At 42.3% G+C, this 19,686-nt stretch overlaps 1 protein-coding gene across 2 annotated transcripts in view; it reads left to right on the forward strand.

The window, feature by feature from the left end:
* Nucleotides 1–565: 565 nt before the first annotated feature.
* The window catches only part of slc26a6l2 (solute carrier family 26 member 6, like 2), a 33,918-nt gene continuing 14,797 nt past the window's right edge, over nt 566–19,686 (forward strand). The window contains exons 1-9 of one of the 2 annotated variants that reach the window (XM_080444640.1): nt 566–616; nt 760–997; nt 6,425–6,564; nt 9,851–9,961; nt 11,637–11,812; nt 12,938–13,102; nt 14,274–14,426; nt 14,861–14,943; nt 16,013–16,160. In XM_080444640.1, coding sequence (XP_080300766.1) covers nt 858–997; nt 6,425–6,564; nt 9,851–9,961; nt 11,637–11,812; nt 12,938–13,102; nt 14,274–14,426; nt 14,861–14,943; nt 16,013–16,160 — 1,116 coding nt within the window. In that variant the 5' untranslated portion in view covers nt 566–616; nt 760–857. Of the gene's footprint in view, nt 617–670; nt 998–6,424; nt 6,565–9,850; nt 9,962–11,636; nt 11,813–12,937; nt 13,103–14,273; nt 14,427–14,860; nt 14,944–16,012; nt 16,161–19,686 lie in introns of those variants that run through there. The other variant, XM_080444639.1, reaches the window with a different exon arrangement.

The raw sequence follows: 19,686 nt of genomic DNA on the forward strand, positions 1-19,686 counted from the left end.
CTCCAACCCCCCTATACTGCAACCCTGACCAAGACGTGCCATAAAGATAAGCTCTAATCACAAGACCCTTCCCAGAACTGGGTCAGGTTTTGTTTTATCTGGGGAAACTGGAGAAAAAAAGTCCCAGACCTTTTCTGGATCAAAAACAAGTGTTTGCCATGTAACGCCACATGACCCCCGTTTGCAGATATTTATTTAGTGATAACATTTCAAGACGTCTGAGGAAGTCTGAGAAGTCTGTGTGAAGAAACTGAGTGCTGGAAACAGTACTCACTCAATAAATATCTACAAATATCAGGAAATATGTGGAGTTTATATATTTTCTTAACTTGCATGTGGGAAATGTGCTGTTTGTTTCACAGTGAAACTAGTGTATACATGTTTACAACAGGCTATCCAGCAGCTGTAGTTTTCCCAAAGTTAATCATAACACACACACGCACGCGCACGCGCGCGCACACACACACACACACACACACACACACACACACACACACACACACTGTTTCCCCAGGTGTGTGAGCTGTGAATGGATGCATGGGGACATGGCAGGGGTGGAGGTGTGGCCGTTCTTCATAAGAGCAGGACAGTGACAGTCACTCCCTCAGTTCAAAAGGTAAGGCCATAACAGCTCAGCCAGTCTTCATGGCAGCCTAGAGTATAACTTTCACTCTATATTTTACTCTTGGTGGTATTTATAAAAGCAGGTGTTTTGTTTTTAATTTATTTTTAAACAAGTATTAGTCAGTTTTTTTCCAGGAACTTGGACTCACTCAAGCAGAAAAGGAACTTTTTTAGGGACATGTTTAATTAGCTTAACTCATTAGAGATCATCTGTAGTGTTCATACAAACAGCCATGGAGTTGAGGGAACGTTCAGCAGGGGAGTTCTTTGTGCAGAGGGATGTCCTGGATGAGTTGGACTTGGACAAACTGGCCCGCAAAAAGACACATTCCACCAAACAGCCCGTGGCTGAACGGGTCAAAGATTATCTCAGGTGAGCAGATAACAAGAGCAGAATGATGACCTGGTGGTCTTAACCTCTGTTAATAGCCTATAGACCTGAAAGGATTTGTTTTGTGGGTCCGTCTGACTGGCTATAATCGGACAATGTACAAAGGATTTAAATAATAGGCATCGGCCTATTCATAATGTGCTCTGATTAGATGACCTCCTATATGATACAGCGCATTGCGTTTTGTGCTTAATGAGCGCGTGCCAAATGGATCAAAGGACGGTGCACACATGCACAACCAAACTAAAACAGAAAGAAGAGCTCTAGTCTGTACTATTAGCTCATTTAACTCTCTCCAACTCCCTTTACAATCTAACGAGACGTACTGGGTGTGTGGGTCATGGTATGGACTATGGAGGAACGAACGTAGAATAGTACGTTCCTGCCATGGTTCGGTTCCTGAGTCCTAGCCATGGATACACGACAGTCATGGATGAACTTTAATATAGTGTTTTCACTTTCTCTCTTTTTGGCCGTACATCTACATAAACGTTCAGATTTCAAATATAAAGTGCTTACCCCCATGGCCACAGATGTAATAATTATGTACGGGTCTTCAAATGTACCCTTATGTTCCGTATTGTTGAATAAAAAATATTTAAAACCGATCGGTGGCCATTTTCTCATATAATTATAATGTTCAGAGTGCAATACACCTCCCAACCGATAGGACCACGTAGTTGAAAGCACACGGCGAACATACGAAGAAAATGGTCACCAATCGGATTAAAATGCTTTCTATTGAACAATACGGAAGACACGGGTATTTTTGAGGGGCCGTATATAATTGTAACATCCGTGGCCATGGGGTAAGTACTTTATATTTGAAATATGAACGTTTATGTAGATGTACGGGCCAAAAAGAGAGAAAGTGCAAACACTATGTTGAAGTTCATCCATGTCATGTTTCAGGGCTATGGTCTCTCCGTGTGGAGCACCTCTGTGCTGCAGACCGAATTAAGCGAGGAGGCGGACTGACTGAGTTAACAACAGGTAGTGTGGATGGAAGATGGTGATTACATTCTGAAACGCGCTTCATGTCTACAGTGAATACACATGAGTATGAAATAATAATAGCTAAACAAAGTGATATGCGTTATGCTTTTACAATTATCATCTATTTTACACCATGGGTCACATTATTGCAACATAAACCTGGTGCTGTAGGCTACTGGTGGTGATGGACACGATAGTTGTGGGGTCTAGTCTACTGAGGGGTTCAACTGCCAAACTATTGTCTTCTGGGGCGGAATTGGAATATAAATACTAGAATGCCAAAAAAGGAGGATTCGTTTGCGTGCGGAAAATTCACGCATTCCGCAAATAAATCCATATTGCATCGCGCTAGTGTGAAACTGCTTTGAAGAAGGTTCACTGGAACTATCACTGACAGTGAGATGCTGATTGATTGTTTATTTAGGCCTATACACTACTAATTGATTAATCGATATTTCTTTTAACAAAATGCATAGGCCTATCATAGCGTAGATCAGAAGCGTGTGTGTGTGTGTGTGTGTGTGTGTGTGTGTGTGTGTGTGTGTGCGCGCGCGCCTAGAGAGAGAGAGAGAGAGAGAGAGAAATTACAGAAAAATGAAATCAATAATTAACTCATTCATACAGTACATACAACATTCATACAACATGAACAAGACAACTAAACTATAAATTGGGTTATAGCAGGTTCCATAAACCCATGTTGTATTTGTTACTAACAAATACAACATGTGTTTATGGAACCTGCTATAACCCAATTTATTTATGGTTATAATTAGGTCCAGCTGTAGACATTTAACCTAACCTAACCTAACCTAACCTAACCTAACCTAACCTAACCTAACCTAACCTAACCTAACCTAACATAACATAACATAACATAACATAACCTAACCTAACCTAACCTAACCTAACCTAACCTAACCTAACCTAACCTAACCTAACCTAACATAACCTAACATAACATAACATAACATAACATAACATAACATAACATAACATAACATAACATAACATAACATAACATAACATAACGTCAGTCCCTAAGATGCTTGCAGCATGTAAATGAGTGTTTGTACGTTTTTATTTGGCTCTAAGGAGAGACCGTCCATTACGCAACTGTATCAACCTTAAGGCAGAGCTGTCTGGAGGTTAAAAAGTGCTGATGGATGGACTGTTTGTTTCACATGAGTAAGCTCAGCCAGACAGGGACATGAGCAAAGTTCACACAGGGCTCTTTGGGCCGGAGCCCTCATAACACCTTGTGATGTATTCATTGTACGACATCTTTCACAAAATATTAACTAATGATGAGATGATTCAGGAGGAGTCAGGACACAGTTTGAAGACCAGACAGTTGGTCACCACTTCAATTAATAGGTGGAATGCATGAAATTGGGCCGCTTCCTTACTTCCTTCACTGGTGTTACCAATGATACTAATGAAGGCTCTGTTCACAGTGGTTCTCAAACTTTTTTTAATTTCAAGGACCCCCATAACTCTTGAGAGTGTACAAATGGAACCAAATGGACTCTTAAGGTCCTTACACACCGGCGAATGTGGCGAATATACGCAAAATTCGGACTCGTTCCGAATAATTAAAAGACGCTTTTTCGCTTCGCTTTTCCGCTTTTTCGCGCCATGTACGCTTGCATTGACTTTATAAGGTTTTAAAAAAAAGCGTATTATTCGCACGAAAAAATCGCCCCGGTGTGTAAGGACCTTTACGGTCCATTTGGTTCCATTTGTACACACTCAGAGTTACACACCCATAAGGGGCCATTTGGAACCTCCTCAAGGAACCATGAGGGTCCCTGGACCACACTTTGAGACCCGCTGGTGTTTCCAGTGAGCCAACAGTCACAACATCAGCACCCTGACCCTGTTTGACCAGAATGCAACAGAGCCTTCATTAGTATTATTGGTAACACCTGTTAAGGAAGTAAGAAGAGGCCCAATTTCTTTCCAATATGGCTGCTGTGCATACAGCCGATTGTCATGGACCTCAGGTTCTGGCTCTGATTTAAACACACAGAAAAGAGGAATTACGCAATAGCTACAAATTAACTTTGTTTTATTTTATTATTTTGTGCTTTTCTTCCCAATTTAGTTGTTTCCAATATAGGCTCTGTGCATAGCCCATTTCCTGTTCTGGTTAATTTTCCCATAGCTTTGTTTGATTGGCATGGTAGCAATCAATCAAATGAGTCAGTCAAATCAGCCAATCGACTGAAGCTTTGGGAACATTTACTGGAACAGTAAAAATTTATGTTGTTGAAACCTGAGAATACAGTAATGCACCGAGCATAGATAGATAATTCAGGTGGAGAGGAGCACTTGGTTTTGTTACCTCAGCAAGGCAGGCACACCGACAGCACAGGCTTGAGACTTGCAGGCTTGCCCCCCCCCAGAGGGAGCCGCCAGGCGAGCGAGTGGCTGCAGTGACAGCTGATGGCCATCAGAGTTGGCAAGCCGTGGTGCACGTCACGCACACATCGCGCCCGCCCGCCTACATGTGCACATGCGCACAGAACAGCTCCGAACAGCATTAGGAAATAAGCATTTTATTTTACCTTGATGTGTGATTAATTTGACTTAGGTTTACGGGTGTGTAAATAGTAGGAAACATGTTGCCGAGCGGGGCATCCACTGCCACTGCTGGTGTGGGTCTAGGAGGCGTGGGTCTAAAAAGTTTGCTTTGAATGAGTATGTTTCTTTTCTTCAACGGTGGCTGAGGCATTCTTGTTGCATGCAGATAGGATACTGGCAGCACTGGGCAGCAGTTCCTACTGTAGCCACAATGCTGTGTTGCTTGTATACCGTGTATGTGAGGACGCATTTGCACACTCACCTGTAAACCTGTCATGCAAAGTAGCCATTTGGGTACTTGGCTCATGGATGGAGGGGAACGTGTTCAAGCGTGCACGCGCGTGCACATCCGTGCATGAGCGTGCGCGTGATCCTGCCAAAAACGCTGTGGTGTCGCGTGAAGCGACCAGTGCACCCCTGCCCGAGTCCTCCTAGGGCATCACCACCAACCATCATAGGCAGTGCATGGGCCCGGAGGCACCAGTGCAGGGAATGGAGGCCGGGAGTGTTTTAGTTTTAGTTTTGTCCTTAACTTTGTTACATTGTGATGTGCATGTGACGTGGAGCATAGCAGTATGTTAGATCTGTCCTAGCACGTGAGGAGAGGCACTATAGGTTATCTTGTGGTAGCCTGCTGGAACAGCCAGTGCGTCACCCTTCTACAAGGCCAGCTGATAAATGTGTTTATCAGTATGCTGCAGCTGTCCCGACGCTCAAACCACAGACACTATACCACCATCCCCCAGAAAACCACCATGCACATCTTCAGACCTATGCAACTACAAGCCACTTCAGACAAATACAAGCCAAATCATTGAACAACCACGTGGACCCTTTAAAGGAGATGTTCACCCAAAATGTCATGACCGGCGGGAGACTCAAAGAGTCTCCTAGTGAGTCTCCGATTGACCGATGACCCGGTCATCAAATTATTGGCGTAGAAACTAAAGTGGCTGGAGCAATTGATCTGAATTTGCACACAGCCATTCAGCCATTTTCGATTTCACGAAATCTCAGCTGTTTATTAGCGTTTTGGTGTAAAAGAATGTGGGTTGCCAGATCATGTGCGCATATCCCCTCACGGATGCGTCGCCCGGGTATGGACTACTAGTATACTTAGTTGACAGAGGTCCCCCAGGGCTCTATACTTGGTCTACTGCTTTTTGCCTTTCTAAACTAAGTATCTTTGCCGAAAATGTTGTGATGTATGTATTCTGAGCTTGTTGATTGAGAATGTTCGTCCCCAAAGTAGGGGTAAAATTTCAATAAAAAACAACAACACAGCAACACATTTATATTCAAAAGAAAATGTAGGCTACTTTGTAATTTGTACTTTTGTACTATACTATACTATAGACCAGGAGTATCTGCTTTGACTTAAGTACTGGGGTTGAGTACTTTGTCCAACACCACTGCTGATCGTCTGTCTACAACTACTGTACATCATTGGTTCTCAGAGTGGGGTCCGGGGACCCCCAGGGGTACTTGGGGGGTGTACCAGGGGGTCCCCAGCAAAAGCAGTTAATGTAGCATCAGAATCATTTTAACCACTTCATCCATTTATATGTTGGCTATTCAAAAATAGCTGCGCTGCCAACTTGTACATCGGCTATTTGTTTTATATTTTTCGAACAATATATATATATTTCTTTACATAAATCTTCTCATCTGGGGGTCCCTGGTGCAAAACATTTTCAGATGGGGGGGGGGTCCTCAACTTAGGGGTCCTTGACATGAAATGATTTGAGAACCACTGCTCTTCCTCCTCTCACCCACCCATGTCTCTGTCCCTCCTCCTCCTCCTCCTCCTCCTCGGTGGACCTATAGATGTTCAGGCCCCAGGCTGAAGCGGACGGTACTGGGCTGTGTGCCCGTCCTCTCCTGGCTGCCCCACTACAACATCAGAGAGAATGGCGTGGGGGACCTCATCTCTGGCATCAGCGTGGGCATCATGCATCTGCCACAGGGTGCGTATCATTCAACATACTTCATGTCGTCTCTGTCTGGTGGAAACCTCATATGTCCAAAAATGGAAGCATAGCGTTAGCTCATGCAGGACACGGAAGTCTTGCATGAGCCTCAGCTGTAATTGGCTGTCAGTCAGCTTATGTGAACATCAGCCTAGCCTCCTATTCTATTCCCCATTGACAGCTCTGCTGGTCATTACGTCACACATTCATACTCCAATCACAGCTCACGTCTTAACAAGGAGGTCCCTTTAAGTACGGCTTTGCATTCACTAGGTCTCTGCTTGTCTTGCTGCCTGCTTCACTGCTGCTTAGCTGCCTCCTCCACCCCAGCCTCCACCTTTTGATCAGAGTCTGGCATAGGCTCAAATACTTGGGATATTATATCTGCTAATTCACACTAATATGTCAATGTATTGCTTATTGTTTGATATTGTATCCCTATGGGGGTTTTGCTTGACGTTCCCTGATTTTGCTTAGCATGCTGCTTGGACAACATTCAGGGAATATCTCCAAGAGCGGAGCCTTTAACGCCAAGCTTAACTGTATTCCATTTTGTTGCAATAAATGGTTAAATCTACTTTGACGTGAGTGTTCCTGACTGAACCGTTACCTTTCGGGATTCAAATTCTAAAATGGCAAAAGTAGCAGATCGACAAGCTCGAAACGCGTCGCTTCGCGCCACGTTTCGCGCCACGTTTCGAGCTTGTCGATCTGCTACTTTTGATGCTTTTGTGTGACGCTGTAGTATGATCAAGTAGGGTGTTAATTTAAGAGAAAACACAAAAAGTTTAAATATGGAGATAAGACGTTTCTGCCCGACAGCGACGATGTACAATGATGAGACGAACACAGCGTTTCAAGCCTCTTAACCACTTGAACCCCAGCAATCCCTATTCTGGAGGCGAACATTTGGCAAGATCTACACGCTCACAACAACCCTGATGAGTTGTTAGCTTCTGCGAAGAGATTTCGTTTAGTAGAGGAGGCCTGAGAACAAACTAAAGTATGGGGTTTAAGTGGTAAATTGGTATTTTGAATTGCGTTTAAGAAGGGATGTCCGTGCACACCGTCATTAGAAGCTCCCAGGTTATACTTTATTCAGCACTACTTACTTACTATGAGAACATTTCAACCATTGTCGAACATTGTCATAGCAGTGATAGCACGTCCTGAATAAAGTATAACCTGGGAGCTTCTAATAACAGTGTGCGGACGGCATCCCTTTTTCCTCTCGGTTTATGTACTTTTGTCCAGCACCTGTTGAACAGAACAGTGAAGTAAACCACCACTCATCTGTTACATGAATTAAAAACTTAGAGGAGGTGTTGGAGCTGAATAAAAACAGCTTGAAACAGAACAAACACTCAAAACACTTGTGCAGTTTTTAATGCAAGCTTTCAGTCGTGTGACCTCCGTCTTAAGGCAAACAAGGACACGTGAACGCAGTAGTACAGTAATAAGCAGTGGTGGAATAAGTACTGTAATGTTTTACTTAAGTAAAAGTATCAATACTGCAATATAGAAGTACTCTGTTACAAATAAAAGTCCGGAATTCAAAATGTACTTGAGTAAAAGTACAAAAGTATTGGTATAGAAATGTACTTAAAGTACCAAAAGTAGAAAATACTCATTATGCAGACAATTTCACAAGTTTCATGTACACAAGGTAATGTATAAAATGTATAAAAATCTTTTGAAAATAGCATCGCAACGCATTGTGAGCTTGTAGATCGGCTATTTTCAAATGGCCGAAATGTATAGGGCTGAAGTGATTAATGTATGTTTTGTAATAATAATCACAATCTACTAAGTAACTAGTAACCAAAGTTTTCAAATAATCGTAGTGGAGTAAAAGTACAATATTTGCCTCTGAGATGTACTGGAGTAGAAGTAAAAGTACTGAAAATTGGAAATACTCCAGTGAAGGAAAAAATACCTCAAAATTGTACTTAAGTACAGTACCTGAGTAAATGTACTTAGTTACTTAACACCACTGGTAATATGGGTTTGGAGCAGCGTCGTTACGTGATAGCCAATACAAGACACCTGTGTCCAACATTCCGGTGACTAGATGGACATCAATGGAATTGTAGTCCCAAATGTAGTGTGCTACAGACGCCATACTCAACATCAAAGGAATTGTAGACCATCCTGGCCTTATTTATATTTCCGTATCTGGCACTATCAGATGTTTTATTGAAACGTTTTATTGACACAGAGTTAAATGAACAATCTAATCTGATTAATCAGCTGGTACCATTCAGTTAAGATGTTTTGATTGGTGTATGGCTACATAATATAATCGAAATGCCAGTTCGATGATACAAACAGACAACTGCTGTCTCTGAAAGTCCTTTCCTCATTTTAAGGGAAACATGCCCAAGCACGTGCCCATTGCACTGCCACGTAAAACAAAATCACCTTATTTTTGTGTGTTAGAGTGGTTAACGTACACCATAACCCTTGCTTCTATATTACTATTCTCACAACGCTCATCAGGGCTTTCGCTCTGGTTAGAGATAATTTCACAGAACACAGCCCATCTCGCTCATGTGTCTTGCCAACATCCCTGTAGCTGTTGCTAAGTGTAGGTTACGGATGGTTCAGTTTAGATATGCTTGTATGGGCAGAAAAAAACCTACGTTCATTAGACCTTGTGGTGTAGTGTGTGGGAGCACCACTACATCACAGGGCAATTAGAGTGCCAATTCCAAAGGTCTGTTTCCCACAAGGGGATTTTTTTTGCTTTAAATACACAAATGGTAACATCATGTAAGGTTAAAATGATGGTGTTTAGGCATTAGAGGTTACGTTTAGGCAATGGTGTGGGGGTTTAATTCATTGATTTTAGTTTAAGCATTGTAGACTAAGTATGTTTTAATAGTTAATTTGTAATTGTAAGTGTGAGTGTAATTGTAAAATGGTGTCTCCCATGAGGGTTGGTCACTTTGTGTGCAGGACACGAAAATAAAATAATCAATCAATATAGTTTCATTGTGTTTTGTGTGTCTTATCAATTGCTGTATGTTTTATAGTAACTTTGATAGTTTTATTGTTCTTTGGTATGTCTATAAATAAAGTTGACGATTGATTAAATATAACTAAGGTTAATAATCGGCCTTTAGAGACATCGTTCCCATAACCAAGAGTGGATGGGTTTACTGTAATAATGCTATTTATAGGCCATAATAAATATCATTATCAGGCCATAAGTAATAATGCCATTAAATGCAGAGGTTGTGTGGTTTAAACATGCTGTTTCCTTTATGTTCTGTTCTTCCAGGGATGGCGTATGCCCTCCTGGCATCCTTGCCACCAGTGTTTGGCCTGTACACCTCCTTCTACCCTGTACTGGTCTACTTCATCTTCGGCACCTCCAGACACATCTCTGTGGGTGAGAGAGAACACCTTTATCTGAGCAGCGGTGGACAGTAACAAAGTACATTTAATTGAGTACAGTACTTCTTAAGTCAATTATTTTTTTCAGTATCTGTCCTTTACTTGAGTATTTGTTGTTTTTTTTACTTGTGACTTTCACTCGACAACATTTCGATACAAAGCTTTCGCGCACCCAGATTAAAAGTCTAAAAGCAGGTGCGTGAGTGAAACGGTGAACATCAACAATTAAGATAACTTGCACATTAAGGCAACATTTCGCATGCCTCACACCTCTGCATTTAATGGCATTATTACTTATGGCCTGATAATGATATTTATTATGGCCTGAGGAAGGTCGTGTGTGACCGAAAGGTTGCCTTAATAAATCAACCTACAGTATGTGTACCTTGCAGGTGGCAATGTGCAACTTATCTTTTATTGTTGACTCGGACTCCACAACCTTTCAAAGACAAATTTTTTACTTTTAAATCCACTACATTTCTAGTAAGAGACGCCCCCCGGGACCCACACTTAAAAAAGTCATGGATGAACAAATTAAGCCCTATTTCAGAAATAGTGAAATGTGACACAGCTTCATGGAGCCTGTTGAGGATCTCAATCTCTGCATCATTCTGTTGAAACCAGTCTCTGTGCTTCCTTTTGACGAAGCCAGGAGTATCAGCAGCAGCAGTATAGACACTTTCCTTGAAGATCGTCCACTGTTCTTCCATTTCTCCATTCTTTGGATTGAAGCAGTGCTTCCTGGATCTTTTCCTTCTAATCTATTGTTGTCACATACCAAGCGTTCCAAAACTGAGCTTACACATGGGCTTGTCTCAGGGCTGTCTTCCTCTTCTGAGCAAGTCGTATGTTTATCTGAGCAGCATTCTGCTCCTCTCATGCAGCGTGTGATGTGATGTGATCACCTCTTGTCTCTCTTACGGGCTATGACGTAGTCTAGCAAAGTGATATTGCAAGTGGTCCTCCAAATAACTGGCAAAACTCTGCGATTTTAATGATGAACATAACATTAACACGCAATGCATTTGTTCATGCTTTCGGATTGGTTAGGTGAGCATGTTAACATGAAAAGAACATGATAGACGTCTATGCAACCACTGTAAGCAACTATCATTATTTAAATTCTGGTGAAAATCGGGACAATGTTTTTGCGAATGTTGAAAACCGGGACACATAGAATGAGTGTTTCAGAGATATTTGTCGGGACAGGCAGCTTGAAATCGGGACAATCCTGGCCAAACCAGGACGTCTGCTCACCCGAGGCTAACCTTAGTGAGGAGGCTGCTGAGTTTTTCATTGAAGACTCCTTTGGCATCCTCAGGATTGGTCATGGTGGGAGCATCGGCACCTATCCTGACGCTGACTCGCAACGTCATGAGACGGTCACCCATGCCTCGAGGTTGTCAGGTTGTCTTGCTTAGTTTCTTGCTTAGAGGTTCTGGAGTGTCATCTTCAATAAAAGGTGTAGCCTCCTCCTCCGACTTCCCCGCCCGCGGCTCTGGTCTCGCTCAGGGCAGCTATCTTTCACTCTCACTTAGTAGTTGAGTCTTATTTGACCAGAAGTGTATAATTAGACTAAGTAGTGCTGGGGTTGTTGAGTGCTTTGTCCATCACCACTGCACCTGAGAGAGGGAATCAGGGGTTTCTGCTGTGTGTGTGTGTACATCCAGGTACATTTGCTGTGATCAGCATCATGATTGGCAGTGTGACAGAGAAGCTGGCACCGGACAGTGCCTTTCAGAGCCTGAATGGAACCAATGGGACGGCGGGTCTGGACGTTGAGGCCAGAGACGCCTCCAGAGTACAGATAGCTGTGGCCATGACTGTACTCACAGGACTGTTTCAGGTTAGTGACTCGCACGCACGCACGCACGCACACACGCACGCACGCACGCACGCACGCACGCACGCACGCACGCACGCACGCACGCACGCACGCACGCACGCACGCACGCACGCACACACACACACACACACACACACACACACACACACACACACACACACACACACACACACACACACAGAACATAAAGGAAACAGCATGTTTAAACCACACAACCTCTGCATTTAATGGCATTATTACTTATGGCCTGATAATGATATTTATTATGGCCTATAAATAGCATTATTACAGTAAACCCATCCACTCTTGGTTATGGGAACGATGTCTCTAAAGGCCTATTATTAACCTTAGTTATATCACACACACACACACACACACAGCAGAAACACACACACGCACACACACAGTCCACAAAGCACTGATCTATGGAATACCAAAACTGCCATTTCTAAAAATAAATAAAATAAATAAATGAGCAAAAATAAGGAGCAGATAGCAATTCAGGGGTCTGGAACTAGACCATGTCTGTCTGTCACTATTGTCAAAGTCTATTGGGCCATCTAATACCGTATCAATCTACTGTAGTCAGTGGTGTAAAGTAACTAAGTACATATACTCAAGTACTGTACTTAAGTACAATTTCTAGGTATTTTTACTTTCTTCAGAATTTACAATTTTCAATACTTTTACTTCTATCCCACTACATCTCAGAGGAAAATATTGTGCTTTTACTCCACTAAACTGTACATAATATACATTAACCCCTTAGCCCTATATATATATCGGCCATTTGAAAATAGCAGATCTACAATCTCACAATGTGTCGCATCGCGACATCGGCTGTTTTCCAAAACATTTTCATACATTTTGAACTTGTAAAATGGGACATTCTGCACAATGAGTACTTTTACTTTTGGTACTTTAAGTATATTTTGATGTAGATAATGTTGTACTTTTACTCAAGTACATTTTGAATACAGGACTTCTACTTGTAACAGAGTATATCTACATTGCGGTATTGATACTCTTACTTAAGTAAAACATGAGAGTACAATACTTTTTTCCATCACCGACTGTAGTTGACTCTGTGTCTCTCTTTGCACTCTTCTTCATCCTCCTCACCAGATCCTGTTGGGTCTGGTAAGGTTCGGGTTTGTGGTCACGTACTTGTCCGAGCCTCTGATCCGAGGCTACACTACAGGAGCTGCGTGCCACGTGACCATCTCCCAAGTCAAGTATCTGTTTGGAATCAAGCCCGATCGCTTCGCCGGACCTCTCTCTCAAGTTTGGGTGAGTGCATGTTGATGCAACGACCCAACACAATGCTGTGTCCCGACTCCCATGTATTAAGACCTGAGGCTGATTCTACAAAATGTCCTCTAAATCCCAACAGTTTTCTGAAAAAAACGTATGTTTCTATATCAGTGGTGCTCAAACTTTGTATGTATTTGGCCGCCGACCCCCATCTCAAAATATTTTGTTCCAGGGACCCCCAGAAGCACAGATTTGAGTTAAAAAATAAAACAATATATATTCAAAGATTTTCACTCATTTTCAAAAAAAAAAATTAAAAATTAAAAAGAAAATAATAATAATAATTGCAGATCTACAAGCTCGTAGCGCGGCACTCGGTGCCGCGCTACGAGCTTGTATATCTGCTATTTGTGAATAGCCAAAGTGTAAAATAATGCTTTTTTTAGCTCAAATCAAAAAGTGACACAGATGCGTTCCAGGTCTTAATGGGTTAATAGAATGATGAACATATCAGTGTATCAGTATTTGTGCGTTTGTCCCTTTTGTTAGTTTTTTTTAACGAGAGGATGCAAGCATGATGTTTCAACAAGTAATTTCTTTACAGTGCACTGTTCAGTAGAGTTCATTCAAAACAGAAGAATCACCAGCACTCCCAAAAATGTCCTTTATAGGCACCTTTTATTTCATTAAGCCACTGCTCTGAGGAAGGCTCTGTCGAAACGCGCTCAATTCACATGCTGATTGTGCCTAATTAAAGCTGCGGAGTACATAACTTTCCTCCTCTACCCCCGGATTTGAACCCAAATGCTGCAAGTGCTGACATTTTTTACCTAATAGAACTAATAGAGCCTGCCTGCTTGCTCAGGGGATAAATGGATGAATCCTGACCATCAGGTAAAAATTTGTGTCAGATCCTGTGTCTATGGTGAGACGTGACCTTTGACACAATCTAAATGTCTCAATAGAAGAGCAGGGAGACAAAATACAACCACCCCCAATTGTATACGTTATATTGCACTAACATACTCTACCATACAGGTTGGACAAAATTACATTTTATTCATTAAAAAAAGTGACATAGTGCAGCTTTAAATAAAAAGAACCCAAAGGTCCTTTCAGTGAGTGACTCTTCTGTTTAGAAAGATCCATTTATTGTATTTTTTTTAATGTTTAATCTATCTCTGTAACTCCACTCCTCTCACCATAGACCCTGCTGGAGATCTTTTCGCTGCTAGGGGAGACTAAAGTGGCAGAACTGTGTGTCAGCCTGGTGTCTCTGGTTGTTCTCATCGTGGTCAAAGAGCTCAACGCCTGCTACAGCAAGAAGCTGCCTCTTCCCATCCCTATAGAACTCATAGTTGTAAGTCCTTGGTGTCTTATTTCACTAGTAGTTCCTATCATTCATTCCTTCATTTGTTTGTTCCACACCTTTCTCTGAAAAAAGCATAAAAAGTTGCAGATCCGCAAGCTCATTTTCAGCTTGTAGATCTGCTACTTTTGCTATTGTATCATTTGAATCCTGAAAAGTAACAGTTTTGGACATAATATGAGGTTTCCACCCAACAGAGACGATATATGCATTGATTTAATTTACCAGCAGAGGGCGCTTGGTCACTACACTCTGCTGGACAGGAAAGGACTCAATTATTGATGATGATTCTCAACATTGTCAAAGTGACAGTCACAATGGTTTATTTCCAGTTTGGGCGTTCCCAACAGTGCGACCATATTATGCTTAGAGTAACAATATATATCCCACATGCCACACCAACGTCCCTTGTGTCTCTCTGACAGATCATAGGAGCAACAATCATCTCCTACTTTGCTCACCTTCCTGACGATTATGGCATTGATGTGGTTGGACAGATTCCCAGCGGGTACGTTTTCACACACGCACGCACACACACACACACACACACACACACACTCACATGCACACACGCACACACACACGCACCCACGCACGCACGCACGCACGCACGCACGCACGCACGCACGCACGCACGCACGCACGCACGCACACACACACACACACACACACACACACACACACACACACACACACACACACACACACACACACACACACACACACACACACAGGTCCAATGAATCCCCTGTTCTGACAAGATGGTTTATTATTTCAGATATGATCATTTACAGTAACTGCAATAGATTTTTATAACTATTAGGTAATTTGACTTCCTATTACTATTAGGCCACTAAATCAGTCCAACACAGCAATGTTCTCATAGAGCTTGTTGAATCATATTTATTTTTTATCATATTTTATTATGTACAATAAATATCTACATAGTATAAATCGTTGATATATAAATACGTTGATTTATCCATATGTAACTCTGAGTGTAATGTATCATATCGTCTCTGTCGGATGGAAACCGCATAATGTCCAACACTGTTACTTTTCAGGATTCAAATTCAAATTCAAAAACAGCAAAAGTAGCAGATCTACAAGCTCAAAACGCGTCGCTTGCAGATCTGCTGCTTTTGATGCTTTTGTGTGACACTGTAGTGTGATCAAGTATGGGCGTTAATTTGCGAAGAAACACAAAATGTTTAAGATGTGGAGATAAGAGGTTTCTGCCCGATAGGATAAAGGGATAATTCCTTTTAACAGGTCGTTCATGAAAGTCCTTGCGGTCTTGTTTCCAATGAGAACCTGTGAGCAATTGGGGTTAAGAGTCTTGCTCAGGGACAAATTTCATATCATCGGCACATATGCTGGGATAGCCTGGAATCGAACCTGGGGCAACCAGGGCCAGCTGGTTCCCTAGGCGGGCTCACTAACCACTCAGCTATGGCCGCCCCTTTATAGCAACGACAATCATATCCAAATGAACATCCAGGAGGATTTTACTGTGCATTCTGTTCACACTCTCCCTCTCTCTCTCTCTCTCTCTCTCTCTCTCTCTCTCTCCTCAGGCTGGTGGCCCCGCGTGTCCCAGATGTGTCATTGTTCTCAGAGGTGATAGGCGATGCGTTCGCGGTGGCCATCGTGGCCTACGCCATCAGCATCTCTCTGGGCAAGACCTTTGCCCTCAAACATGGCTACAAGGTGGATAGCAACCAGGTGAGACTGGGTCACACACAGACATAAATAAATGAACTTGACACGCATTCTAGGGCACATGCACGCACCCACACACACACATGCGCTAACACAGAGACGCAAGTATATACGCACACACGCACATTATGCAAACATATTTATTTAACATTGCTTACTCTACCCAATGAAGGCTAAGAGAACAGCTAGGTATTGCCTGTCACTTTTTTATTATTTATTGTATCAAAGGTGGGAGTATTTCTTATATTATGCTCCTTAATCTTTAGTTTTAATTGTCTATTTTATTCTCTATCTCTTTTTAAAGTGGACTGTTGCACTCTTGTTTTTATTCCGTAAAGCACTTTGAGCTGCCTTGGCGTATGAAAGGAGCCGTATAAATAAAGTTGCCTTGCCTTGTCTATGCGTGCACTGTGCACACATAGCCATTAGCAGAGACACATTGCACAAAGCTCGGTTTATTCATAAACGGCCGTGAGAAATGGCTGAGGCCTTCACTGTGATCCAAGGCAAACAGTTTACAGCCAAGCCTTGACCTAATATGAAAGCGTGTAATCTTCTCTGTGCACATTAGGGCTTGTCATGCTGTCACCTTGGTGGAAAAAATATTCTTCTATTCCAGGAAATAGACACAAATAGATTCACAGGCCTACATTCACTGACTCTCTAAATAGCCTAAAGGCCTATTCACTGACTGTCTGCTGTATTTGTTCTCCTGGCTTTACCATCCTATATTAAAATTGGCTAATGGCTAGTGGGAGGGCAGGCAGGACGGCTGGCGGGTGGGCAGACCACGACCACGTCACTCTGACGCAGACATAACCATAAACAAACCAGATGCGCCCATTTAAAGGCATGTCACTATGACTCAGACATAACCACAAACAAATCCGATATGCCCATATATAGGCATGTCACTATGACTCAGACATAACCATAAACAAACCCCATACACGCATATACAGTATAGGCATGTCGCTATGACTCAGACATAACCATAAACAAACCCCATACACCCATATATAGGCATGTCACTATGACTCAGACATAACCACAAACACATCCGATACGCCCATATATAGGCATGTCACTATGACTCAGACATAACCATAAACAAACCTGATACACCCATATATAGGCATATATGGAGATCCGGCTGTCTTGAGCCATATATCCGACCTGCCCATGCATATATGGGACTGACCGACTTCAAACTCGGCGTGCATCGGCAAGGACTGGAGGGAGTGTGGTGCCCGCCGCCGAGTCGTTGGGATATGCGGTTGTCCAGAACCGCCAATTTGACCGATATGTCCACATGCCAATATAAAGGGTATGGCCACAGACAGACAGACAGACAGACAGACAGGCAGACACAGAGACAGACACAGACACAGACACAGACACAGACACACACACACACGCACACGCACACGCACACGCACACGCACACGCACACACACACACACACACACACACACACACACACACACACACACACACACACACACACACACAGAGGCATGTGACTGTGCTGGTTTTGCTCTGAGGGAGGGAAACAGTGCAGGAACATCCAGAGCTGTTAAGAGCTGACCTGCTAAATGTTTCATGTCCAACACGCTTTGTTCAAACAGCTGTGCATGAAGTGTTCCTGTCTGCCTGCTACGTCTCTCATTACACTGCATGGACCAGCACTGGGGTCCCCAAACCTTTCCATGCCAAGGACCCCCAAACAGCCATAGCCTCCGGCTGTGCCCCCCCCCCCCCGCCCCCTGTTGCAAGATGGATTGAAAAAAGAGAAAGAAAACTAAGAGCCCATCTACAAGCCCACAATGTGGCACATTGAGCTTGTAGATCTGCGATTTTTTATATAAAAGAAAAAGACAGGTTGAAAGTGGTCAAACTGACACAATATCTTGAAAATCTTTGAAAAAAATGTATACGTATATCAAATGTGAACACTAAATGGTTGCATTACCGTAAGCAGAGTGGCAAGGAGCAATTTTATTTGTATGGCACATTTCAACAACAAGGCAATTCAATGTGCTTCAAAAGTGCCACATGAACACGTGCTATCTATGGAATCCATAGAATCACCATTAGTGTTAAAAGGAGTATGTAGCTGTACCACTATATTAAGCTGCTATCTAATCTAATCAAATGCTCGGCTATAATAAGCAAAGGCTAAAATTAGATATTGTCGTCGTATATCTTTTATGTTTTTTCACAAATAAATTGTATATTTATATACAGTAGCCAATCTACAAGCTCACAACGTGTCGCGATGTAACACGTTGTGAGCTTGTAGATCTGCTATTTTTTTTGCTTGGTCACACAACTGCAGTGGAAAAGATGGAAAACTTTCACCTAGAATGACATGTCCCAAAAATAGGGACGTCATGAGGTTGAAAGTAGTTATGTAAGTGGTTCTGCGGTTTTATAAATGTTTAACCAATGAAAAGTATTAACAAGAGCTTGTGTGACTAAATAATAACTACACTGAATCCATTGGAACACAGAGCTTTTTTCTCTCTTCCATTTCCTGAAAAGTAACTGTTTTGGACATTGAGGACAGTTCTAAATCAGTGGTTCTCATAGTGGGGTCTGTGGTCCGCCCCAGGAGTCCTTTGATTAACCCATTTAATTAAGACCTGAGGCTATTCTTAAAAATGTTTTCTAAATCCTAACAGTTTAAAAAAAAAATCTAAAACATTTTTTTTTCAAGATTTTTCAAAAATAGCAGATCTACAAGCTCGTATATCTGCTATTTTTGAATAGCCAAAGAAATCTAAAGTGACACAGATGCGTTCCAGGTCTTAAATGGGTTAATAGTTAGGAACCAAATGGACCTTTATAGGCTTGTAACTCTGAGAGCGTACAAATGGAACCATTTGTACACTCTCTCAGAGTTATTGGTGTCCGTAGCCTAATGCAGTGGATCCCAAACTGGGGGTCGGGGGGTCCCCAGATGATTAGCTTAGTGTGCAACCTTGTTTTCTCACTCAACGGTAAACAAACCAACATAAAGTATACAGGGTGTCTACACATTTCTAAAGAGACAATTTAATGACTTTTAAGACCTTTTTAACTCTATAAACGCCATTGACTCGAAAACGCGTCAATAACTACTTAATCCACCCACGCCATTGACGCGTTTGACGCGTTGGATTTGCGTTCATTGTTTAATCTCTGATCGCGCTATGCTGCTTAAAATTCAATGTTATTCTCGAGTTCCACTTACTTCACCCATATCTGCATCCGGTTTCATGTCCTGGGTTCCGTTTCCGGTTTTTGATTATTTTCCCCCGGTCATTTCGTCCAAAATAGGTAAACAAACGGTTTTTCACACGGTATGACGGACAAACGGACAGTTTCTCTTCTATAATCTATGGTCTGGGTGACGATCAGTCATCGCCGTCGTGTATCACAACGTAATTCTGACGATCAAAACAATCTGGGAGGACGTCACATCCGTTTTCATGGTTTTCCCTGTCTAATCGCTCAAGAAGGTAAACAGTGACACCAGGAGCTGATC

The sequence above is a fragment of the Gymnoscopelus braueri genome (assembly GCF_963280865.1).
Source record: "Gymnoscopelus braueri genome assembly, chromosome: 12".
In the NCBI taxonomy this organism is placed as follows: domain Eukaryota; kingdom Metazoa; phylum Chordata; class Actinopteri; order Myctophiformes; family Myctophidae; genus Gymnoscopelus; species Gymnoscopelus braueri.